Source organism: Podarcis erhardii (genome assembly GCF_964252035.2).
Source record: "Podarcis erhardii genome assembly, chromosome: 6".
NCBI lineage: Eukaryota > Metazoa > Chordata > Lepidosauria > Squamata > Lacertidae > Podarcis > Podarcis erhardii.
In genome coordinates, this window is record NC_138510.1 from 91,312,034 (window position 1) to 91,338,062 (window position 26,029).

A 26,029-nucleotide genomic window follows, 5' to 3' on the forward strand; every position below is an offset into this window, starting at 1 on the left:
CACCATACACAGAGATGAAGTTGAGTGGGGGCTGCTAAACAGTGTTGAGAGGGGGAATCAAATCTCTTAGGGAGGCATCCAACCAAACAGTTCCTTGCAGGAATGGGAGTGGCCGCCGAGACCATATCATACTGGTCCTGAAAGACCTACATAGGCTCCCAGTACGTTTCCAAGCACAATTCATAGTGTGGGTGCTTACCTTTAGAGAACTAAACAACCTCGGCACAGGATACCTGAAGGAGCATCTCCACCCCCATCATTCAGAACTGAGGTCCAGCCCCGAGGGCCTTCTGGCAGTTCTTTCACTGTGAGAAGCGAGGTTACAGGGAACCAGGCAGAGGGCTTTCTCGGTGGTGGCACCCACCCTGTTGGAACGCCCTCCCATCAGATGTCAAGGAAATAAACAACTACCTGGCTTTTAGAAGACATCTGAAGACAACCCTGTTTAGGGAAGTTTTTAATGTTCGATTTTTTATCGTGTTTGTAATATTCTGTTGTGAGCCATCCAGAGCGGCTGGGGAAACCCAGCCAGATGGGCGGGGTATAAATTATTATTATTATTGCATTATTATTGCAAGTGCAAGGGGTTTTAGATGTCTGTTAGAACTTCTCCTCCCTCTCATTTCCCCAAACAACTTCTAAATCTGTTCCAGCATTTCCCCCTGACTTTCTAGAAGAGATTAACTTGGTGCACTCCTGAAGCTAACTGAACTTCTTTAGCTTTTATTTCCAAATTTCAAACTGGGGCAATCTGTAGAACAGCAATGTGGAATCTATAGTCCTTCAGATCTTATTGGATCACAGCTCCAGTCACTCCTGCTTCTCCATCATGCTGTCTGCATCTGATGCATCTGAATTTAACCACATCTGGAGGGCCACAAGTCTCTAGAACATAGCAGAAGTGTTCTGGAATATCTGGAGCAGAATATCTGTCTGTCTGGAACACAATAGGGACGTCAACTGCTTTATTCATCTATTGCAGAAAAAACCTCCTGCCACATGCAAGAAATTCCACAAATAATTGAGAACTGGGCCTAACATACGGCATATTCATGAAAACTCCAGTTTACCAAACTGCATAAAAAAAGAATATCAGTTGATACCGACCTGGGGGCTAGTGTGTGCAGCAAAATTCACGCCCGCTGGTGAAGACAAAGGAACGGAATGTGCTCCCATAGAGGACGTGAGCACTCTGTACGGAGAGCTCATTGTATTAACAGATGCTGCTGAGCTCATAGGCGACGAGAGAGTCCTTGAAGCACTGAGGGGAGACTCAAGGTAGTTGGGCGTGCCATCTAAGGAATTCCCTGTGGGAAGGCCCGATCCCAGATTTGCAGGTGCAGAATTGCTGTGAACTGGAGAATCTGAAATAAAAAGAGAGATTCCATGAAGGCTGGCGACAAAAAGGTAAATGCAGAGCACTTTGGAGGTAATGGCCCCCATCAAATGGGGAGTGCCTTTTGCGTGGCGCGTGCAGCCCCCCCCCATCCCATGCAGCTCCCAGCAGTACAGCCTGGATTTGCCCCCCCCCCCAGCTGGACACCTGGAGGTAACTACCTACCTCTTCCAGTTAACCAATCCCAGCTGAGAAGGCGTTGCCAGGAGTTGGCCAGGTAAGGGGAGGGACCGTCCTGCCCACACAATAGTGGGTGGAACTTACCTGGGGGTTCTCAGTCAGCTTCAGAGCTTTTCCCACCCTGCCCTCCCTCAGTTAAGCCTTCTTTTGCATGTTAACCTCTTCTTCACAGGTATGCAGGCGCTGCTATGTTATGGTTGCTGTTTGAAGGGCCGGAAAGGAATTTTCCTGCATTGGCAGGTTTTGCCTTCCCCGTAGCAAAACGTCACAACTTTGGCGGTTTCAGGCCTTGGGCGGAACCCTTTAGTCTATCTTCTCTAAATTGGGGGGGGGGTCTCTAAATTGGGGGCGTGAAGCGGTGACCCACGCCGCCCCCCCCGTGGCGGCAATCCCAGGGTTCCCCCGTTAAAGGGGTTGTTTTGAGGGCAGGCATTGGTCATACGCCAATAGGTTGTCATTACTCTCCCCTGGGATGGCAGCGAAATGGGAGGCGGGCTCTCTGCTTGAACAGACATTCTCCAGAGCCAGTCCAATCCCCACACATTCTGGATAACCCTGATGTTCCCCAGATCCCTGGCTAGGGACTGGGAGGGATAAACGCCCAATGCCTGAGCCAAGGTCTCCCTACATCTGAAGCTTTAATAAAGTTGTGGCCAAATTTTAATCCTATAAGACGTTGTCTTGAGTCATTATTCCACTTGGGTGTCGCCCAGGGTTGGGGGGGGGGTCTCTGCCTGTCCATGCAAACATAATCCTACAGCAGGCAGTGCAACTACTAACCCTGCAACCGATTCCCAAACAGCAGCAACTACCCCTAAAAACCAGTCACCGTTAAACAAGTTTATCAGATAAGGAGGATTTGATCAGTTTTCTATCGTTCACTGCTGCCGGATATCTGCAAACTAGAGGGGACGATTGTCAGCTAGAAAACAATGAGAGAGGAAAGGCTTCTGTCCACTTCTGCCCCCCCAATTCAATCTCAATCTCAATGGTGCCTATGGCTTCAAAGGTTTAAAACAAGCATCTTAATTGGAGTCACCAAGTTAAAGGGCACTGACTGAAGTTTGCAGAACCCTGCGAACATCAGTTTATTACAAAGAAGCATTTATCCGATGTACATGCTTCATATAACAGCCCAAATGGTGAAAGGCCATTGTGGTTCGATTCCTTTGCCATTCCATGCCTAGTGGGAGAGCTGATTCAAAGGGAGAAAGACAGACAGACGAGGACCTTTTCCATTCCATGCACAGAATTAAACCTGAAATGGGTTGATCGCAGGAGAATCCGGACTCCATTGACTCTGACAAATGTCTTTAACGTTATTCAAGAAGCTGACCTTTTGTTATCTTTTATTGTGCATCTTCCCTTTGAATCAGATTTGACTGTTACTTCAGGTAAAATAACAAACACTGTCACAGGAACCATCTTTGCAATAAATAAATATTGAAGTTGTGGGGGAGAGGGAGGGGGAGAGGCAAATCGGGCTGGCGTGCCGTCACAGCAACTTCGCAGCAGCTACAGAGAGCAAGCGGTGACCTTCTCCTCTGCAGACCGAACTAGACAATATGCTAGATGTGTAATTGTATTTAATATGCCTAGCTCCCCTCCCTTCCTTTTAAGAACAGCTATGAGGATACTGGAAGGACAGATCGTGAAGCTGAGGCTCCAATACTTTGGCCACCTCATGAGAAGAGAAGACTCCCTGGAAAAGACCCTGATGTTGGGAAAGATGGAGGGCACAAGGAGAAGGGGACAACGGAGGACGAGATGGTTGGACAGTGTTCTCGAAGCTACCAGCATGAGTTTGACCAAACTGCGGGAGGCAGTGGAAGACAGGAGTGCCTGGCGTACTCTGGTCCATGGGGTCACGAAGAGTCGGACATGACTAAAAGACTAAACAACAACAAAGCAAAAAATAATAAACCTCACAGAGTGTTTGTTGTGGGGGAGGAAGGGAAAGGAGAATGTTAGCCGCTTTGAGATTCCTTAGGGTAGTGATAAAGTGGGATATCAAATGCAAACTCTTCTTCTTCTTCTTCTTCAGGTCCCCTTTGATCCTGCCTAAGCGCTGTCGATGAACATGGTGTACCCCAAAAGCTTAGCCTAGTCGTCTTTGCCAAGCTCTGCAGAAGGGCATGGGGGGGGGGTGACCAAGACAGAGAGGCTGGGACTGTGGGTGCAGCAGCAAACAGCATCTTGGGTTTCCTATCACTGCTGCCACAAGGTTGCTGTGAAAAACCGGTGGGAAGGGAATGGGACTGCGAAGAGGGCAGAGAAACTACTGGGCCGATTAGAAAGGATTCAAGGTCCAGATCCAGCCCATGGGTCACCAGCTTCCCATCCCTCTTAGAAGAATCATTTCTCTTTATAAATATTGTTGCACAGCACCCCATTCTCTAAGCAGCAAAGATTCCAGGGGTCCAGGCAGTTGCCCAGGGTTTGCGATTGGAGACTGTAGTTCCTTTATGATATATGGTTTATTTACACATATATAGACAGCATCTTAAAAAGCAGAGACATCACCTTGCCGACAAAGGTCCGTATAGTTAAAGCTATGGTTTTCCCAGTAGCGATGTATGGAAGTGAGAGCTGGACCATAAAGAAGGCTGATTGCCGAAGAATTGATACCTTTGAATTATGGTGCTGGAGGAGACTCTTGAGAGCCCCATGGACTGCAAGAAGATCAAACCTCTCCATTCTGAAGGAAATCAGCCCTGAGTGCTCACTGGAAGGACAGATCCTGAAGCTGAGACTCCAGTACTTTGGCCACCTCATGAGAAGAGAAGACCCTGATGTTGGGAAAGATGGAGGGCACAAGGAGAAGGGGGTGACAGAGGACGAGATGGTTGGATAGTGTTCTCAAAGCTACCAGCATGAGTTTGACCAAACTGCGGGAGGCAGTGGAAGACAGGAGTGCCTGGCATGCTCTGGTCCAGGGGGTCACGAAGATTCAGACATGAATAAACGACTGAACAACAACATGCAGCCTGACCCTGTGATGGAGGGGCTTACAGCACTGACACCCCAGTATGTTCTTGTTTCTCCCCTAGCCACAGCAGTATTGGAGCCACAAAGACACCAGCCATGGCTCAGCCTCCCTCCAGCTTGCCGAGTTTCACAGACTGCAGCTGTTTTCCTCTAGCTCACAGCATCCCCAATTGCAACTCTAAACTCTCCAATCAGCTTTTTCTCTGCTAATCATCCTAAAGCAGAGTGCGGAACACAGAGTCTTGCCTGATGGCCCATTAGCTTCCCTTTCCCTTTGAGTAATGGCTGGCCTCCCAGGCGATTTCCTGAACACGGGAAGTCAGTTTGGCTGGTATTTTAGTGTTATGCTAAATCCAGTGTCTGGCAGCCTTATTAACACTCCAAGAATTGATTAAATTCTAACAGCTATCAGACCCAGGAATTTAGGGAAATCTGCCACCCACAACTCATAACAATAGGTTATGCTATGTTTATGATGTGCTGTGTGTCTTATATGATGAGCAATGAGATATGTTGAACTGCAATTATATGCATGCACAAAGGCTTCACAGATTCAACACACAAAAAGCAATAGAGGAAGGTGCTGAAACAAGGGTAAACAGGGAACATGCTATTGTTTCATTTCAATGATTTTTCAATTTTATACAATTCACTAACTTTACAATCATTTTACCTTTTCAGAACTTGACGTCCTTCCCCCCTCTTTCTGCAGTTCCTTAAATTTATCTTTAATATCTTCTGCATTTCCAAATCAACTTAATTTGCTCATTGATTCATCTACTTGAAATATATACTCTTATAAAACTGCAGGTTATTACAATAATCCCGCCAATGTTCTTATCTATTTACAGTTTATCTGTAAATATTCTAGGAACCATTTCCATCCTTTTATAAAAAGTTTGTTATCTTGATTTCTTGTTTTTCTGGTAAGATTCACCATTTGTGCGTACGGGAATATGCTACTGTTTCAGTTACATGTGCTGAACAAAACCTTCTTAGAAAAGATGGGTTTTGAGGAAGGATTTGAAGGGCCTAGCATTGTGTGGGTATTTGGGAGGCAGTTCCAAGCATAGGGTACAACTAAGGGCGGATTCAATTGACGGAAATGAAAGGTGATGCTACTCAGAGTGGCATGTAAGCAGCCATAGAGAAGACAACCATAGTGCTACTCTAAGGATTGAATCATAGAATCATAGAATCATAGAGTTGGAAGAGACCACAAGGGCCATCGAGTCCAACCCCCTGCCAAGCAGGAAACATATGGAGGTGAGCTTTGGAAACCTTGTTGGAGAAAGGAGCTTCACTTGGCATGCGTTACAAACCTGGACCAGTATCATGGTAGTTTTTAAAAAAGGGGGTGGCGCTGTGGGTTAAACCACAGAGACTAGGACTTGCCGATCAGAAGGTCGGTGGTTCGAATCCCCGCGACGGGGTGAGCTCCCATTGCTCGGTCCCTGCTCCTGCCAACCTAGCAGTTCAATAGCACGTCAAAGTGCAGGTAGAAAAATAGGTATCGCTCCGGCAGGAAGGTAAACGGCATTTCCGTGCGCTGCTCTGCTTTTGCCAGAAGGGGCTTAGTCATGCTGGCCACATGACCTGGAAAAAATGTCTGTGGACAAATGCCAGCTCCCTCGGCCAGTAAAGCGAGATGAGCGCCATAACCCCAGAGTCGTTCGTGACTGGACTTAACTTTTAGGGGTCCTTTACCATTTTAAAGGACCCCTGGACGGTTAAGTCCAGTCAAAAGGGGCTATGGAGTTGCAGCGCTCATCTAGCTTTCACCAAGGGAGCTGGCGTTTGTCAACAGACAGCTTTCTGGGTCATGACTAAACCACTTCTAGCGGAACAGGACACCGTGATAGAAACCAGAGCGCATAGAAACACCGTTTACCTTCCCACCACAGCGGTACCTATTTATCTACTTGCACTGGTGTGCTTTTGAACTGCTAGGTTGGCAGGAGCCAGGACAGAGCAACGGGAGCTCACTCCGTTGCGGGGATTCGAACCGCTGACCTTCCAATCAGCAAGCCCAAGAGGCTCAGTGATTTAGACCACAGCACCACCGGCATCCCTTATCATGCTAGTACAAGTGTAGCGGTGGGCAGGCAGATTGAGCCTGCACCCAACAGCAAACTAATCTGCGGAGGAAGTGCACCAATATTAAGGGTGATCAATCAACCCAATGAAAATAGTTGTAGCAGTCAAGGCAGTGGAAGGTTCAGGTGCTGACCCAATTGCCTGGTCAGTATATTTAACTATTACACTTCTCTTGGGAACCATTGTTCCGGGAGTGGGATAGTAACCATTAGTGATAATTATGTTGGAGCTCACCAACCCCACTTCAAAGACCTATAGTTCTCAAAAGAAAAGAGACTGTAATGTGACTACCGTATTTTTCGCCCCATAGGGCACACCGGCCCATAGGGTGCACCTAGTTTTTTTTGAGGGGGGAATAAAGAAAAAAATGTTATTTCCCCCCCAGGCGTGGGGCTGGGGCGGGGGAAGCCCGAGCTTCCCCCGACCCCAGCCCCCAGAACAGGCTGCTATCCGCAGGCCTGGGGAGCCAGGCCAGGCTTGCGGATAGCTTCCTGAAGCCTGCATTCCCCCCATAGGACGCACACACATTTCCCCTTCATTTTTGGAGGGGGGGAAGTGCGTCCTATAGGGCGAAAAATACAGTATATTACTCCTTGCATTACATTTTAACTGCATGCCTTGCAGTTACTGCAATGTAAAGAGAAAGACCTTTCTATTAAATAAGAATTCTTTTGGAATGTTTGCTTGGCAGATAATGATGTTGTTATCCTGAGAGTGAACAGAAGCCGTCTTCAGACTCCACAGCAGCAGCCCAGAGGAACTGAAATCCAGTCTTTGCAGAAGGCTCCAGCACACATGACATTTAAAAATGGGCTATCACATTCTTAGTACCTGTCAAGTAATGCAACGTGACAGATGAATCCGGTTCCTGGTGCACTGCACCAGCACAAAAAGGGGAAGAGTTTCTCCCACTAAATCCAGATTTGTTGCACTTCCTGTCTTGGGGACAAACTTTTAAATTCTCATTTGTTCCTAACAATGCTTTCTAATGGGCTCTAGAGAGGCTTGATCTCAGCACTGTGCTATTGCACACCCTTAATCACAAGTTGCACGCAAACACGCACATGCATTCCACTGTACAGACACATGTAATAATATATCTAGCTCAGAGTCAAAGGGTATCACAGGCACACGGGTGGCGCTGTGGGTTAAACCACAGAGCCTAGGACTTGCCGATCAGAAGGTCAGTGGTTCGAATCCCTGCGACGGGGTGAGCTCCCGTTGCTCTGTCCTGGCTCCTGCCAACCTAGCAGTTCAAAAGCACATCAAAGTGCAAGTGGATCAATAGGTACCGCTCTGGCGGGAAGGTAAACAGAATTTCTGTGCGCTGCTCTGGTTCGCTAGCAGCGGCTTAGTCATGCGGGCCACATGACCCAGAAGCTGTACGCCTGCTCCCTCGGCCAATAAAGCGAGATGAGCGCTGCAACCCCAGTGTCGTCCGCGACTGGACCTAATGGTCAGGGGTCCCTTTACATTTACCTAAAGGGTATCACACGGAGATTCCACACATACAGTGCCGGATTTACATATAAGCTAAACAAGCTATATCTTAGGGCCTCACTCTCTCGGGGGCCCTCAAAAAAATTAAAAGAAAAAAACTGGATGTACATTTCCAAAATATAAGATAAAAAACAAATAAAATAAAATCTACATACAGCAATAGTGTTTTGTGTTGTGTAGGCTCCTATTTGTTATGTGCAAATGGCTTCAGATACCTATTAGGTCCATAAATTACCATATTCAACACAAAAAACAGTGACAATTTGTTATTGACAAAGGACAGCTGGACATATAGAGGGCCCCATTACCTTCAGTAGCTTAGGGCCTGATCAAACCTAAATCCTGCATATATATGGGGGTAACTGGGTGGCGCTGTGGGTTAAATCACAGATCGTAGGACTTGCCAATCAGAAGGTCAGCGGTTCGAATCCCCGTGACGGGGTGAGCTCCCGTTGCTCGGTCCCTGCTCCTGCCAACCAAGCAGTTCAAAAGCATGTCAAAGTGCAAGTAGATAAATAGGTACCACTACAGCGGTAAGGTAAACGGCGTTTCTGTGCATTGCTCTGGTTCGCCAGAAGCGGCTTAGTCATGCTGGCCACATGACCCGGAAGCTGTACGCCGGCTCCCTCGGCCAATAAAGCGAGATGAGTGCTGCAACCCCAGAGTCGGTCACAACTGGACCTACAGGTCAGGGGTCCCTTTACCTTTACTAAAGGCAATAGACCAGAGCTTGGAATAAAAGAACATACACTGGTTGTTATAGAATGAAAAAGGGTTGGTTACATAAACAGCACCCAAGTCAGGATGGCAGCTTGGTTATACCTGCGGCAGTGTGAGATAGACTGAGCTACTTTCATTCCGGAAGACCATTCGACCAAGGCGCAAAAGGCGGCCTGCAAAATCTATTGAGAAAATTGTAAAACACGCAGCGGAAGCCGTACAACTTCCGAGGAGCGTTCGAAAATGGAAGCATTTATTCCTGGGTTTTCAGCATTTGGGTTCCAAAATGTTCATCAGCGGAGACGTTCGAGAACTGAGGTACCACTGTACTTAAATAACTGGCCAATCACATCGGTTCTGCCCCTCCCTCCGTGCAACAAAAGTTCTGGCTGCCCCCATGGCCACTTCCCAAATATGGAGGGAAAAGGGCAATGAAAAATATAAGATAAGCGAGCAAAACTCAGTTTGTGTAAGAAGAGGAATTTGGTAAACGAGACTAAACTTGGAAAGAGGCAGGAACAGGCAAGGTTGAAGAAGTTAAGAGAAGCACCAATATCACCTCACTCAGAGAAGAAGGTGGGGCAGAGTCTAAAGATCATTCTTGGTACAAGCTTCCTGGAATTTTCCCACTTGGCTGATTGGCTGTTGCCATTTGGGTTTCGCCTGCCACTTAGCAAATCGTCACAACTTGTGAGGGGTATTCCATTAAAGGAATCCAGGGACTCAACTTGGTTTGGTCAACCCCCGAGAGGGGGTTGTGCCGGTGCCTGAGTCCAGGGGAGCATCTGGGGAGTGAACAGAGTCTGTTCCCGAGCTTTTCACCTGCCTCAGGTGTTCACCCTTGGCTGACCTATGATAGAGCTCTGGGTCAGTGCTACCTGCTGTGGCTAGTTTCAGAACTCACAGGGTTAAGGAGTTCTGAGTGACGTCTCTCCATTCCTGAGGCGTGACTAGAGGGAGTGGCTTTATTCCACTGCCTGTTTGTCTCTGCTTCCGAAAGAGACGGAAGCAACATGAGCGCTCTGAGTCCAGGGAAAGTCCAGGAAAGTTCTCTTTTATTGTTTTACTGCTTGAATAAAGACTGAGATATAAACACACTGAAGCCTAAGTGTGTGTGATCTTCTAAACACCGGAGAGCAACAGCACGCTGTGTTATTACTCTGCAATTGTGGCTGATGGAGGATCGAAGCAGCAGAGGTGCGCAGCTAAAAGGAAGTGTGCCGGGCTGCAGGTCAATTAGCTACGGCTAATTGGGGTCCAATCCAATTAGCTACGCCACGCCTTCATACCTGCAAGGGTGCAGGGAGCTAGTCGAACCAGAGCCTATGCAACCACTCACTTTTCTGTAATCAATAAAGTTGTGGCCTAAATTCTGCCAAAAACCAAAACTAAAATTTGAGTTAATTGTGTGTTTATTTAGGGGGGAGGTCTCTGGGTCTGAACACGCAAACAGATGAAAACACTAGCAGGATTGCAATAACACTTGTAATGTAGCAAGTCCTTTGGAAATAACGGAGTTATATAAAACATGGACTATTGTAAAAGATGCAACAGGTTTGACAATAAGATTCATGGAGGGGAAGGTAGGAAGTCTGGAGATTCAGAAAATCTTTTAATTGTTGTCGTGTATGGTTGTATTGTTATGATTTTATATTTGTAAAATCAAATCAAAATTATTTCAATAAAATAAAATCAGTTCTAGAAGCTGCAGCTATTGCAGAACGTTGGTTCTAAGGTGGAGTACTGATCGTTTAGGAGCTGCACTGGTTAGTTATCTGCTACTGAATCTGATTTAAGGTTTTGGCTCCAGTGTATGAAGTTGCGTGTCGAGACCCTGAGACCACCCCCTCACTGATGAATAAGACACAAGGACACAGATATTAGGTTAATGTTATTGGGCAAATTTAGGCCACAACTTTATTGGTTACAGAATGTGAGCAGTATTGGCTTAGGCACTGGAATTGACCCGACTATATCTGACTCCTGCCCGTCATGCAGGGAGTCCAATAAGAGTCAACCACTGGTAGGGGGAGCCCCATCGGTGCAAACCAACACGAGCTCCCCCAGGGTTCCCGACGGGGTTGTGGCATGGCCCTAGCCCAGCCCCGGACTTTGGACAAGATCCACACTCCCGGATTCCTTTAATGGGATACCCTTAAGCTTGGAGGGGCAGGTGACAGCCACACCTCCCCTCCCCCATCATAAGATCAACCAATGCCTAACTGCCAAACCTTACAAAGTTGTGACGATTGCTACGAGGTAGGCGAAAACCAAATGGCCCATGCCAAGTTGCCAAGTGGAAAAATTCCTACCAGGCCCCTCAACGGGGACCAACCGAGGTCCATTGTTGTTTAGTCGTTTAGTCGTGTCCGACTCTTCGTGACCCCCTGGACCAGAGCACGCCAGGCACTTCTGTCTTCCACTGCCTCCCACAGTTTGGTCAAACTCATGTTTGTAGCTTCGAGAACACTGTCCAACCATCTCGTCCTCTGTCATCCCCTTCTCCTTGTGCCCTCAATCTCTCCCAACCTCAGGGTCTTTTCCAGGGAGTCTTCTCTTTTCATGAGGTGGCCAAAGTATTGGAGCCTCAGCTTCACGATCTGTCCTTCCAGTGAGCACTCAGGGCTGATTTCCTTCAGAATGGATAGGTTTGATCTTCTTGCAGTCCATGGGACTCTCAAGAGTCTCCTCCAGCACCAGAATTCAAAAGCATCAATTCTTCGGCGATCAGCCTTCTTTATGGTCCAGCTCTCACTTCCATACATCAATACTGGGAAAACCATGGCTTTAACTATACGAACCGAGGTCCATAGCAAGGCCAAATTCAAAACTTGAAAATAGGGAGGGAGGGTGGGAGATCGAGGAAGTGAGCCAAGAGGAAGCTCTGCGGCTCGTGCCTCAGTTTAAATGGGGCCCGGCCACGACCCCCAGGCAGCGGATTGGCTGGCAGGCGAATGACATGGCTGGGAACCTCCAAGTGGTCCATTGCAACTCCTCCCCACTGGGAAGTGGAGCGGATTTCTCACTGGATCAGGGGTTGCCTGACAACAGGAACCTCTGTGGTGCAAAATGTGACAATCTACAAAAATGCAAACGCAATACGCTGGCTAATAACTGTTAGTAAATATATATTCGGTATGATGTCATTCAAAATATACAAATAAGCCACTTCAAAACAATATATATATCATCCAACACATCTCACAAAATATACAAGTAACTGCAAGTTGTTATATGTATCAGAGTCAAGCAAAGATTCAAACAACCAATGAGTAGTGAGGAACGGCAAACCGTCTCTCAACGGAAGACATCTCACAAAAGTCTCAAAGGAAGACATCTCTCCAAAGGACAATGCATCCAGAATAGTTCAATGACATCATACCGATTATATATTTACTAACAGTTATTAGCCACCGTGTTGCGTTTGCATTTTTGTAGAGTGTAGTGAAATGGAGCAGGGCCTTATCTGTAATGGCACCCCAGTGGTAGAACTCCTTCCTGTTGGAGGCAATAGTGCCCCCCCACAAGTCACCTCCTAAAGGCAAATTTATTCATTCAAGGCCAAAAGTGACACTCAAAAATTATTGAGAGGACTGTTGAGAGCCCGTTGCGTAAGTGGTTTTATGAACTTTAAAGATGGCTTGCATGGCGTTTATATTTTTTTATTATTCCATATAGGATTTTATGCAGTGTTATATACCACCCTGTGAAGGGTGGTCTAGAAATAAAATTAATAATAATTCACATGCAGGTATATGCAGATTAATACCAAAGCTTTATGGAGCTTGCCGGGTCTCACGTCGCAGCTGCCAATATGTATATTGAAATTTAAATAAAACACCTTTTTTTGTAGGGCAGCCGTATTGCTCTAATTTTTTTTTTTTTTTAGCCAAAAGAACCACCACCCTCTTAACTTTTAGTTCAGGGGTTAAATGATGAACACAGCTTACAACCAAGCAGTAGAGAGCCTTCAGCAACACGTAAACAGGTAGAGGTTTTGCCAAGTGATGTCCTTATTTTTATCTGCTAAATGTCAGAATCGGAGCTATAAACCCATCTATAAAAGTGTGAAGACTGACAAAAAGAGTTGGGAGGGAGGGAGACACAATAAGGAATGTTTGCACATAAGAAGAGGGAGAGCAGGTGATGAAGGCTACCACAGCCTCTCTAAGCATATGTAAGGCTGATAAATGACTCCGGTTTCTCATAGTCCACAATTGCCTCAATTTTTATCTAAGCTTCGATGTTTCAACTACACATCACATGCAAGAGTGTGTAAGGAAAGCCCAGTGACCCATTTACTTGCTGCAAAGCAGAGTTGGGAAGGGACAATTTGGAGAGGGAAAGCAAGGGGCAGGGCGATCACTTAACTCTTCCAACCCACCACTTCTTTTCTCGTAACTAGCAAACTACTCGAATAATAACATGCAAATTGTACTGACCTGATTTGGGGAGCTGAAAAAGCCAGCTCATTCACAGGCCGCCACCGCTTACACTCTGAAAGCACCCTCCGAGTCCCACATTTCGTTCAGTTTCATTGGGAACGGCGGTGGGTCTTTCTACCGTCACACAGATGGAGTTTGGGCTTCATTTCAGACCTGCCCATTGGCTTCAGTCTAAACCATGCGTAGGCAAACTAAGGCCTGGGGGCTGGATGCGGCCCAATTGCCTTCTCAATCTGGCCTGCGGACAGTCCGGGAATCAGCATATTTTTACAAAAGTAGAATGTGTCCTTTTATTTAAAATGCATCTCTGGATTATTTGTAGGGCCTGCCTGGTGTTTTTACATGAGTAGAATGTGTGCTTTTCTTCAAAATGCATCTCTGGGTTATTAGTGGGCCATAGGAATTCGTTCATTTTTCCCCCCTTCAAAATATAGTCCAGCCCCCCACAAGGTCTGAGGGACAGTGGACTGGCCCCTTGCTGAAAAAGTTTGCTGACCCCTGGTCTAGACTCACAGCCGTACAGTGGTAGATCTGGTTACGTACTTAATTCGTTCTGGAGGTCCGTTCTTAACCTGAAACTGTTCTTAACCTGAAGCACCACTGTGAAGTTGTGGGTGAACATATTAGACGATACAGCGATTCTTCAAACAGCTCTTGTTTATTCACAGGCCAGAACAGAACTGAACTGAAGGGTTCAGCCAGCCTGCTTATATAAGAGCTCCACTAGAACGCAACAGTAACCACTTTCTGTAACTATCCAATCACTGAACGTCACTTTCAATCCCTTATTTGCATATGTGGACCTGAGTGAAAACTATCTATAGTTTCCCCCTGCTGGCCCAGGGTGAGAACTTCAGTACATAACAACCATTTTAGCTAATGGGGCCTCCCGTTGCCGCTGTGTGATTTCTGTTCTCATCCTGAAGCAAAGTTCTTAACCCGAGGTACTATTTCTGTGTTAATGGAGTCTGTAACCTGAAGCGCATGTAACCTGAAGCGTATGTAACCTGAGGTACCACTGTATTTTGATTCGAGCTGCTGTGCCCCATGAAACCTCACCATTGCCTGTGTCCTGGAGACACTTAGGAAAGTATGTTATTGTACACAGTCCACTATCCCCTGGGGATCCCCAGGTTGTAGGAACCTCAGTGTTAGAGCAGAACAAGGAGAGTTTCACGGCCAGATAGATTTATTGCTATTTTGCTAGAGAAAAAGAAGCCCCCGGAATTCATTCATGCCTCTGCCTTGTTGCACACCATCCCAGTCTCTGAGCGGTGCAAGATCCCAGGGGTCTGAGGCACTTGGGTTTCCTCAGAATGAGGGACAGTGGAGACTGTGACGTCTTTAGGATACGTATACAATTTAATTGCCCATAACTACAACCTGAGTCTATTATGGAGGGGCTCACAGTAGTAACACCCCAAGAAGGTCCCCCAATATAGTCTGGCCCCCCACAAGGTCTGAGGGACAGTGGACTGGCCCCCTGCTGAAAAAGTTTGCTGACCCCTCTAGCTGCTAAGTAAGGTCACGTTCAAACAGGAGGAGAAAAGGCCTTAAAGGAAAACACTAAACAAGTCGTCATCATGCAAAAACACCTAGGGCAGAATCCAACATTGCCTGAGAGAGAAAGGTGAGATCCTGTTCTGCAAGCAGAAGCCTATTCTGCACGTTCAACAACAGCACTGGATGCAACCTACCCAGTTTTAGGACCGGCAACTTCTACGTACTGGTCCTGTTCTTGTGCCTTGAACGGAAACCTGACACACAGAAATTCAGCAAGCGTAGCTTTTCCTGCCATTTTAGGCACAGAAAAGCTTTACCTGTTGAATCTCTGCGCATGCCGGTCTGCTGATAAGAGTACAGGAACAGTACAAAGACACGGCGGAGTCGATGGGACTTATTTCCCAGGGTTGACGGCAGCAAGTTTTTGAGGCCGAGGGAAGAGCTCAATGAAATCTTGAAGCGTTGCACGAGCTGAACAACATTTCTCAATCGCAATGCATGTCCCAGAGTAACATTGGGAGCAAGCAGCCTTGCAAAATGTTTTATTTGTATTTAAGCAAATAGCAGAATGCTCCATCCAGCACTTCTGTGCCTCTAACAAACATGCCCACATGTGTAAAAAGAATTAGGGAACTTGCATCTATTGTACCCAGAAGGACAGGGCACAATGGCTGTAGCTCCCACCAGCTGAGGGTCAAACTTGGAGGAAGGTGATGGAAAAAGGAGGGACAGGGCAGGAGGTATAGCTCAGCATACTACCTGCCTCCATGCCAATAAGAATGAATGAATCTTTTTTAATGTTTTAATGTTGTATTTTAATCTTGTTTTTTTTGAGCTGTATTTCAATTGACTTGTTTTTTATTGGTTGTTAGCCGCCCTGAGCCTGGTCTTGGCTGGGGAGGGCGGGGTATAAATTACTATTATTATTATTATTATTATTATTATTATTATTATTATTATTATTATTATTACGGCCAAACAGCCAGCAGCTATCTGAAGCTACCAGACATTAACTTTCCAAAACTCCCAGTCACCAGACTATTTGAGTGTCAAATGACCCATATTTTAATTTCATTTCCGAAGACATCGTGGCAGGTGGGTTTCACCCAGCCAGAACCAAATGCCGCATGCAACTTACCCGCTCTCTTTCAAGCAGGGCACCCATGCATTTCAAAACTGAACGAGAAGCAGGAATTTAGCAAACCCTGTCACTGTATTTACATGCCAAGAGGAGTTTTACATGCAGAATTTCCTGTAACTCCTAACATTACAGGAAACCCCGACAAGGAGAAAAGAGTGGCAACTCTATTAGACCAATATTATCCATCACGGGATACACAAATATATTTTTTGAGTGGTGTGGGGGCACGGAATTACTACTGAACAGTTGCTGGTCCTGTATTATTCTACCTCTTTTACCTTTTAGCCACCCTGTGATCAGATTAATCCCCCCCCCCATTATCACCCTACAGCCAATAATATGCGTAAGCTTCAGGATAGAAGACTTCAGCTGAAATCTATTGCCTGACTCTGCCATCACCTGCAGTACTGATTCCAATAACTGCCTTCTCTGTGCCTCGCACAATATCCCCAACTCTGGTTAACTGAGAACAGCCATTTAATGAGTATCTTACAGTGGTTTTCCCCCTGGAGGTACTCAATGGTAATAATAATAATAATAATAATAATAATAATAATAATAATAATAATTTATTACTTACAGTATACACCGCCCATCTGACCGGGCCTCCCCAGCCACTCTGGGTGGCTTCCAACGGGATATTAAAAAGCACAATAAAACATCAAACATTAAAAACTTCCCTAAACAAGGCTGCCTTCAGATGTCTTCTTAAAGTCAGATACAGCGGAGGCTCGGGTTGCGAACGTGATCCATGCAGGAGGCACGTTCGCAACCCGCAGTGCCTCATCTCCGCATACGCGGATCATGATTCAGTGCTTCTGCGCATGCGCAAAGCATGATTTAGCAGTTCTGCGCATGTGCTAGTGCAAAAACCCAGAAGTAACCCAGAAGTACCCGGACACTGAGGTCCAGCACCGAGGCCTTCTGGTGGTTCCCTCACTGCGAGAAGCTAAGTTACAGGGAACTAAGCAGAGGGCCTTCTCGGTAGTGGCGCCCTCCCTGTGGAACATCCTCCCACCAGATGTCAAAGAGAACAATAACTACCAGGCTTTTAGAAGACATCTGAAGGCAGCCCTGTTTAGGGAAGCTTTTAATGTTTGATGTATTACAGTATTTTAATATTTTTTTGGAAGGCGCCCAGAGTGGCTGGGGAAGCCCAGCCAGAAGGGCGGGGAATAAATTATTATTATTATTATTATTATTATTATTATTATTATTATTATTATTATGCAAGCCCACATCTCTCCTATTGTCTGAGTAAGCCCATAGAAAGAAGACTGGGCAGCATCCAAACACAGGACTTGGATGCTCTCAGTTCAAAAATACTTTGGCACTCTCTGTCTCTCTCTCCATATTATATTTAGTGCTCCATTCCACTATGTACTTCCTGTGGCAAGTAGGTCACATACAAATATAGCACCTTTACTTACATCACTAAATCTAAATGCAACAAATCCATGGTATGCTCTCTTACTTTGCCCAAAGTCTCTGGTCTAGTCCTCAGTAAGGGGATAAATGTGTCCTTAGGCCAGCCAGGCTGAAGGTTTGGCGCTCGCAAGATTACGGGCTGCTCCATTTAACAGTAACAGCAACTCTGTACATAGAAAACTAGGCTTTTTGCCCTTCTCTTGCCACATGCTGGTTTTCTTTGTGAAGATAAGTTTTTGAGGGCTCCTGTATATAATCTGAGGCGGTACACTGGTTCACTATGTCCATGAGACGATTGTGGTTCTTGCGGGTGCCCACTCCCCCCAGTCTGAATTTGTTTAGCACGAAAGAAGCTAAGAGATGGCTTTCATTCACCTGTTTCTGACAAGCAAGTATTTGGTAAAATTGCTGTCAGATGCTGCCTCATCACTCTATCACACTGACTATTTGGATAACAAACTCACCATATACAAGCCAAAAGCTCTCGTCAAACTTTAAAGAAACCCCACAGAAACACTCCACCCTCTAGGAAGGCATTGCCTTCCCAGTTAGAAAGCAGCTTCTGATTTAACAATGCATAAATTTAATTCTCTTCTCTTCTGCTCCTCCTCCCGCCACTTCTGCATTTCCCCCCCTGTGCCTAGGTTGTTCAATTGCTATTTGCATCCAAAACCAGAAATCTGAAACCATTCGTGAAATACTTACTCCCAAAGCCTGTGGGAAACTTAATGAAGTGTGGATAATTCCCGTACATCTTTAATCTTCAGTTCATCTCTTCATTGCAATGGCAAACGGTGCCTCCAAGATCCTTAAAGTGTTCCGTTTTGCTTAGCAAACCTGAAACTCTCTCCGGCAATTCCAGGCTTGCTGCCTCCTCAAGTGGAGAAGAAATCGTGGAGAAAAGCTCTGCTTACCCTGAAGACAGTAGCTGGAAGAATCAGGCAGTTTTCAGCTGCTGTTCCTTTTCCATTCTGTTATGGGCAGGGCTTCTCTCTCTGTGTGTGTGTGTGTGTGTGTTCTCTGCAAACTTGCAGTGTGTTATATTGGTAGCTTAATCCATCAGCGACAAGACCAATCAATGCATCACAGCACTGGTATAGGTCACAAATCAAAAGCTGGGGGAATTAAATGGGGAAGGGGAGGGTGAGGGTATTATTTGAAGTATGTACTAATAAAAAAAAATCAATGCTGTGTGGAGTAATTAATTGAGGGGGCGACATATGGCTACACTTACAGGCAGCTGTTTCTGTGTTGATGTCAGAAAACAACTGTCATACAAAATTGGCAATATTTATCAGTTATGATTAAACCAAACTTTTCTTGATGTAATGCATTGTGTGAGTTCCACCTACGTAAGGGCTGCCGCCTTTATTTTGGCATGTTTTCCATGTCCTTAACACATGCCTGGAAGGCACAAATTGAACAAGAGAAGCCTTTCCTGTGCTATCTCCATTTTTTGGGAAAGGCAGACCTGTTGGAGGTGTTAATATACTGTTCAGGTGTTAAAAGTGCAGGAATCCTGTCCATATATATATAAAAAAGTGGAGATTAAAGTGCTTCTGTGCATTTACATTAAAAAGTGTTACACGGAAATCTGTAATTTGGTAGAATGCAAACAAGGAAAATAGATTTTATTGGCCAGTTGTTCATGTATTTATGTTACTATTCTAAATTGGGCAAAATGAAAATGCAACTCATTTTCATCTAAAGAAAGAGTACAATATTAGCTGCTAATATTTAGAAATCAGTAAAACTGCTGGCTGATGTATTGTAAATATTTGTAGTACAGTGGTACCTCAGGTTAAGAACTTAATTCATTCTGGAGGTCTGTTCTTAACCTGAAACTGTTCTTAACCTGAAGCACCACTTTAGCTAATGAGGCCTCCCGCTGCCGCCACGCCGCTGGAGCACAATTTCTGTTCTCATCCTGAAGCAAAGTTCTTAACCTGAGGTAATATTTCTGGGTTAGCGGAGTCTGTAACCTGAAGCGTATGTAACCCGAGGTACCACTGTATTAATGATCTATGCTTGAAGTGATTTAAAAACATTTGCATTTAGAAAGTTACCTTCCGCCATGTGGCAGAGATGTCAATAACATCAAAATTCTCAACCAGGAGATCTCTACCTATGTTTTAAACATCTCAGGCACCAGGGCAGAATGCAATGGTTGTTCTTTGATTATCTGGCTTATCCTCTAGGGCACGCATGTTCAAAGCCTGTTCCGGGGACCTAATCTGGCCCCTGTGGCAGTTTATTTTCTGGGGTAAAATCATAAAAAAATAAAAAAGCTCAACAACTTTGGTTGGCCCTTTGGTCGGCCCTCACGGCCCTTCACTTCATCAAATCTGGCCCTCTTTGGAAAAAAAGTTTGGACACCACTGCTCTAGGGCATGGGTAGGCAAACTAAGGCCCAGGGGCGGATCCGGCCCAATCGCCTTCTAAATCCGGCCCGCGGATGGTCCGGAAATCAGTGTGTTTTTACATGAGTAGAATGTGTCCTTTTATTTAAAACACATCTCTGAGTTATTTGTGGGGCATAGGAATTCGTTCATTTTATTTTTTCAAAATATAGTCCGGCCCACCACATGGTCTGAGGGATGGTAGACCGGCCCCCTGCTGAAAAAGTTTGCTGACCCTGCTCTAGGGCTACGGTTTTGCCCCATGGGAGACAGGAGAGGACCAGGGTGCATAAGGAACTGATGAAATAATGGGTCAAGAAATGCCGGTGCCATACCCTAACCTGTTGCTTCAAAAGCATAACACAAGGATCATTTGTCACACCAAACTTGTCCTCCATCATCTAAAGGTTACAACAGCAAACAAATATCACTTCAACAAATGATGTCATCTCTCATGCTGTGAAAAAAAGGACTTGCCCAGTTATCCTGCAGGACAAGAGAAACCGCCAGCACTCTGTGATCCTTCCTATTCTGAGTCAGTTGACCTGACTGCTGCTGAAGACCAGGGCGATCACATGCTTATTCCTTGCAAATGTCCCAGGTGAAAGGACACAACATAACATCTGCAACTCCTGGCTAGCTCTCCCATTGGCTCCTTCCCTTATCTTCCCCCTAACTTTTTTTTTCTATTAACAGTGCTATTGTCTGGTTGGTTGACATCCATCTGTTTTGGGAGACCACAGAAGAGTAATACCTCCAGGAGTGAAGTCAAACAGTTGGAGGGTGACAAGTGTACAGAACAAGTTAATAACAAGTTTACAGAAATAACTTTCAAATGGTTATATATCAAGCAATATATTCTGGCTAACATCTAGGCAGTTTATGCCAATATGTTGTTGTTGTTTAGTCGTGTCCGACTCTTTGTGACCCCATGGACCAGAGCACGCCAGGCACTCCTGTCTTCCACTGCCTCCCGCAGTTTGGTCAAACTCATGCTGGTAGCTTCAAGAACACTGTCCAACCATCTCGTCCTCTGTCGTCCCCTTCTCCTTGTGCCCTCCATCTTTCCCAGCATCAGGGTCTTTTCCAGGGAGTCTTCTCTTCTCACGAGGTGGCCAAAGTATTGGAGCCTCAGCTTCAGGATCTGTCCTTACAGTGAGCACTCAGGCCTGATTTCCTTCAGAATGGATAGTTTTGATCTTCTTGCAGTCCATGGGACTCTCAAGGGTCTCCTCCAGCACCATAATTCAAAAGCATCAATTCTTCGGCGATCAGCCTTGTTTATGATCTAGCCTATATACTCCATCTCAGTCCCTCCCACAAAAAACCCTATTGAGATTAAAAAACTTTTTAAAAATAAAAATAAAACCTAAACATGTTTCAAAGATAAATTATTATTAATGATATACTATAACAAACATAAAATAAATAATAACGACATGAATGGAAAATTCTAAAAAAAAGGGAAATGGCACTTCTTTGCCAAAATAACCAAGAAATTGTCTAATAAACCAAAAATATACTTCTAATTTCAACTGTAGTAATTTCAACTGTACAGTGGTACCTCAGGTTAAGTACTTATGGTAATTCATTCCGGAGGTCCGTACTTAACCTGAAACTGTTCTCAACCTGAAGCACCACTTTAGCTAATGGGGCCTCCTGCTGCACCACCAGAACACGATTTCTGTTCTCATCCTGAAGCAAAGTTCTTAACCTGAAGCACTATTTCTGGGTTAGCGGAGTCTGTAACCTGAAGCATATGTAACCTGAAGCGTATGTAACCTGAAGCTACCATTGTATGCATTTCTGAGGCCTCCAATAAACTCTGTGAATAATTTCAAACTATATTCATTTCATTCTTATATCAAGACTTTCATCAGCAGCAGTAATATTTACCTCCATTGATTAGGATGAATGACCTTATTAAAGTCCTTATTCCAAATCTCTATATTCTTCCCTAGAGGTTTCATGCTACCACCTATCAGAAATTTACTGGGAGAAGTAGCTTCGAAATGTCCTGCAACAATAGGCTCTGATGGAGTCTCCAAAACTGTGCAGTCCACATTTTGTTATCAGCAGATCCCTACTGCCAGTTCAAAGTTCTTGGATTGATGTCCCTTAACAACTTTGGTGTAGGATACCAAAGGATTGCAGATTGTTACAGTTGCTGCAGGTGGAGTCCTTTATCTAGACCTTGTGCGGAGTAGACATGAATTTCCTCCCCACCACAAGAATGAGTTTCAAAGCTTTGCTGGAAACAGTCTTAAAATAGTTACAAACAAATGTTCCAAAATACAAAGTAGCACATTGCTCTTAAACAATCAACCAATGCAGTCCAGGCTTCTTTTTGGTCCTTAATATATGGTAGTTCAATATTGTTTTCTCTCTCTGGTACCAGACAGAGATCCTAAGTAACTTGCTTGTTAAAGCACTGAGCTAAGCTCAATTGACTGACAAAGGGGCTGAGTTCTCAGGTTTCACCTTCCTGCTGTGAGAGAACCCTCAGGATTCCAGTGACAATGCAAACCTCTCTGCAAAGCGTTTTTTTTTAAATACAGTGCATTCAAGCATAGCACTTTATGCATATTAAACTTACATCTTTGACTGATTTTATCTTTTCTATCTCTTTTGTAACCTCATTGTAAGCCACTTAGAAACTAAGTTAAGTGTTGAATAAATTGTTGAAATAAGCAAATACTATAAGAAAAACTTGCGAGTAATGCAATTTTTCCTGATATGAAAAAGAACCCCATCTGCCAAAACTTAAAAGTTGCCAAGATAGTGCAATTATCACTCATATCCTCCAAAGATTGTATCCCAAATCAAAGATATATGTTTCCAACTAAAGTCTGCATATACGCCATACATTTAAAGCACACCCACCCATACCTAAGAACCTGGAAAGGGTCTGGGAATTGTAGCTCTGTGAAGGATAAACTACAGTTGCCAAGATTCTTTATGGGAGTGGATTGTGCTTTAAAAATAAGGTGCGACTCACAATTTTCATAAAGGATCATAATTAGGAAAATACCTATATCCCATTCCTACCTGTATACATATGTCCCTTTCAGCCTCAATTGTTGGAGCTAAGGGCCCTTTTTCTTTAAGATGATGGCAGGGGCAGGTAGTGCACAGGCTTTGCAAGTGAAAGGTTGCAGGTTCAATCCCTGTTAAAGTCTCTCATTTAAGGTAAAAGGTAAAGGACTCCTGGACCGTTAAGTCCAGTCAAAGGTGACTATGGGGCGGCAACACGCATCTCACTTTCAGGTCAAGGGAGTGGTGTTTGTTCACAGACAGCTTTCCGGGTCATGTGGCCAGCAGGACTAAACCACTTCTGGCACAACAGAAACACCATGTCGGAAACCAGAGAGCATGGAAACGCTGTTTACCTTCCCGCCACAGTGTACCTATTTATCTACTTGTACTCGCGTGCTTTTGAACTGCTAGGTTGTCAGGAGCCAGGAGAGAGCAATGGGAGCAGGGCAGGATTTAGGTTTGATGAGGCCTTAAGCTACTGAAGGTAACGGGGCCCTTTATATGTCCAGCTGTCCTTTGTCAACAACAAATTGTCACTGTTTGTTGAGCAAACCAATGATATTTTAGGGAGCAGGCTAGCAGGCAGGGCCCATTACTTAGCGTATTTTTCGCCCTATAGGACGCACTTTTTCCCCTCCAAAAATGAAGGGGAAATGTGTGTGCGTCGTATGGGGCAAATGCAGGCTTCAGGAAGCTATCCGCAAGCCCTGGGAGCCCGGCGGGAGTTCCCACGGGCTCCCCAGGCTTGCGGATAGCAGCCTGCATCATAGGAGCATACACAACACAAAACACTGTTGCTGTATGTAGGTTTTGTTTTATTTGTTTTTTATCTTATATTTTGGAAATGTACATCCAGGTTTTTTTTCCTTTAATTTTTTTGTGGACCTCCAAGAGAGTGGGGCCCTAAGCTATAGCTTGTTTAGCTTATATGTAAATCTGGCACTGAACGGGAGCTAACCCCATTGTGGGGATTCGAACCGCTGACCTTCTGATTGGCAGGCCCAAGAGGCTCAGTGGTTTTATGCTCACCCAGTGAGCATAGCCAATTCTGAACTAGATGGACCAGTGAACATCAGTTTCCTATGGTCATCGTCTTCCCATTTACTTGTTTGTGTCAAAACAAATTATTCATTATAATCTCATAAACCTGGCACAGCCATCCCATCTTGCTTGACTGTCAGTTGTAAATTGGCATAAACTATCCTATATCTTGGGATGCGGGTGGTGCTGTGGGTTAAACCACAGAGCCTAGGACTTGCCGATCAGAAGGTTGGCAGTTCGAATCCCCACAACGGGATGAGCTCCCATTGCTCGGTCCCAGCTCCTGCCCACCTAGCAGTTCAAAAGCACGTCAAAGTGCAAGTAGATAAATAGGTACCACTCCGGCGGGAAGGTAAACAGTGTTTCCGTGCGCTGCTCTGGTTCGCCAGAAGTGGCTTAGTCATGCTGGCCACATGACCCAGAAGCTGCACGCCAGCTCCCTCGGCGAGATGAGCGCCGGAACCCCAGAGTTGGCCACGACTGGACCTAATGGTCAGGGGTCCCTTTACCTATGGTATATCTTACAGTAGTCCGAGAGAGAGAGAGAGAGAGAGAGAGAGAGAGAGAGAGAGAGAGGGAGAGGAAGGAAAAGGAGAGGAAAAAATGGTTGAAACCGCTCTTTTGACCTATAAGCATATAGACTCCCCAAAATCATTTTGGCATCAGTAAGGCATTGCTTCATGTCGTTTCTTATGACTAATTTTTTTTTAAAGGAAGCCTGGCGAACATTTGGACTTTTTACATTTCACCCTTAATTTAACTGTGTGAGTGCTCTGCAGCATGTGACCCATGTTCATCCAATTGGGTTTCCAGGTGTTAAGACCATTAGACAAGGACTTTAGTACAGGACCTGAGGGATAGTGTTTGGGCGGGCAGTGAGTGGGTACAATTTAGACAGGCACGGAGCCTGGAGGAGGTGGAACCAAGAGCACAAGCCGAAGCCCAACAGTATTGCATGATTTGAATGCTCTTTCGGTTCACCTCTTTGGGAGTGTGGTGCTGCAAAGGGGATGGGCTCTCAAGAAAAACAGCTTGCCTCTTGCTGAGAAGAGATTTTATTCCTTGACCTGCAGACTCTAAATACATAGAATGTACAACCAGAGTCCTTGCTCACATGCAAGAACTCTGCATGCATATATAGCCTCGTTGACGTGGGGATACAGGGCACAGCCCAACAATGGCTGTGCTCTTTTATCTCTGGTCGGGGACAAAGAGTGGCGCTAGGGAGGGAGATGTTGTCGCGCCACTCCTTGGTGTGTGGAGTGCCACAGGGCGCAATCCTTTCCCCGATGCTTTTTAACAACTTTATGCGCTCCCTTGCCCAGATTGTCCAGAGCTTTGGGTTGGGTTGTCACCAATATGCTGATGACGCTCAGCTCTATCACTGATGGATGGCCACACTGACTCAGCCCCGGACACACTGACCAGATGCTTGGAGGCTGTGGCTGGATGGTTTCATGGGAGCCAATTGAAACTAAATCCTTCGAAGACAGAGGTCCTATGGCTGGGTTGGGATGGCATGGGGATGAGGGACCAACTCCCTTCTCCTGAGGGAGCCCAGTTAGTGCCAGTGCCTTCCGTTAAGAGTTTGGGTGTAATCCTTGATGCCTCCCTTTCCGTGGAGGCACAGGTTACAGCAACAACTAAGGCAACATTTTTCCATCTTCGCCACATTAAGCAGTTGGTCCCTTACCTTTCCTGCCCTGATCTGGCCACAGTGAGCCATGTGACGGTCACGTCCAGGCATGACTACTGTAATTCACTCGACGCGGGGCTGCCCTTGAAACTGTCCCACAAACTCCAGCGGGTGCAGAATGCTGCAGTGAGGCTCCTCACAGGGTCTCTGCCATGGGAGCATATTCACCCAGTGTGTTACCAGTTGCACTGGCTCCCGGTGGAGTATAGGGTCAGGTTCAAGGTGCTGGTTTTGACCTTTAAAGCCCTTTGTGGCTTAGGACCCTCATATTTATGGGGCCGCCTCTCCTGGTCTGCCCCGCAGAGGACCTTAAGGTCCATGAATAACCATAGTTTAGAGGTCCCGGGCCCTAAGGAAGTCAGACTATCCTCCACCAGGGCCAGGGCCGTTTCAGTGATGGCTCCGACCTGGTGGAATGCTCTGTCCCACGAGACTAGGGCCCTTCAGGATTTAACCTCC

The 26,029-nt window shown here is 45.6% G+C and overlaps 1 protein-coding gene across 2 annotated transcripts in view; it reads right to left on the reverse strand.

Moving 5' to 3' along the window:
- Positions 1-26,029, reverse strand: part of RXRG (retinoid X receptor gamma) — a 91,941-nt gene that overhangs the window by 45,284 nt on the left and 20,628 nt on the right. Inside the window, exons 1-2 of one of the 2 annotated variants that reach the window (XM_081866031.1) lie at positions 18,104-18,378; positions 1,108-1,364 (exon numbers count right to left, since the gene is read on the reverse strand). In XM_081866031.1, coding sequence (XP_081722157.1) covers positions 1,108-1,364; positions 18,104-18,152 — 306 coding nt within the window. In that variant the 5' untranslated portion in view covers positions 18,153-18,378. Of the gene's footprint in view, positions 1-1,107; positions 1,365-18,103; positions 18,379-26,029 lie in introns of those variants that run through there. The other variant, XM_081866030.1, reaches the window with a different exon arrangement.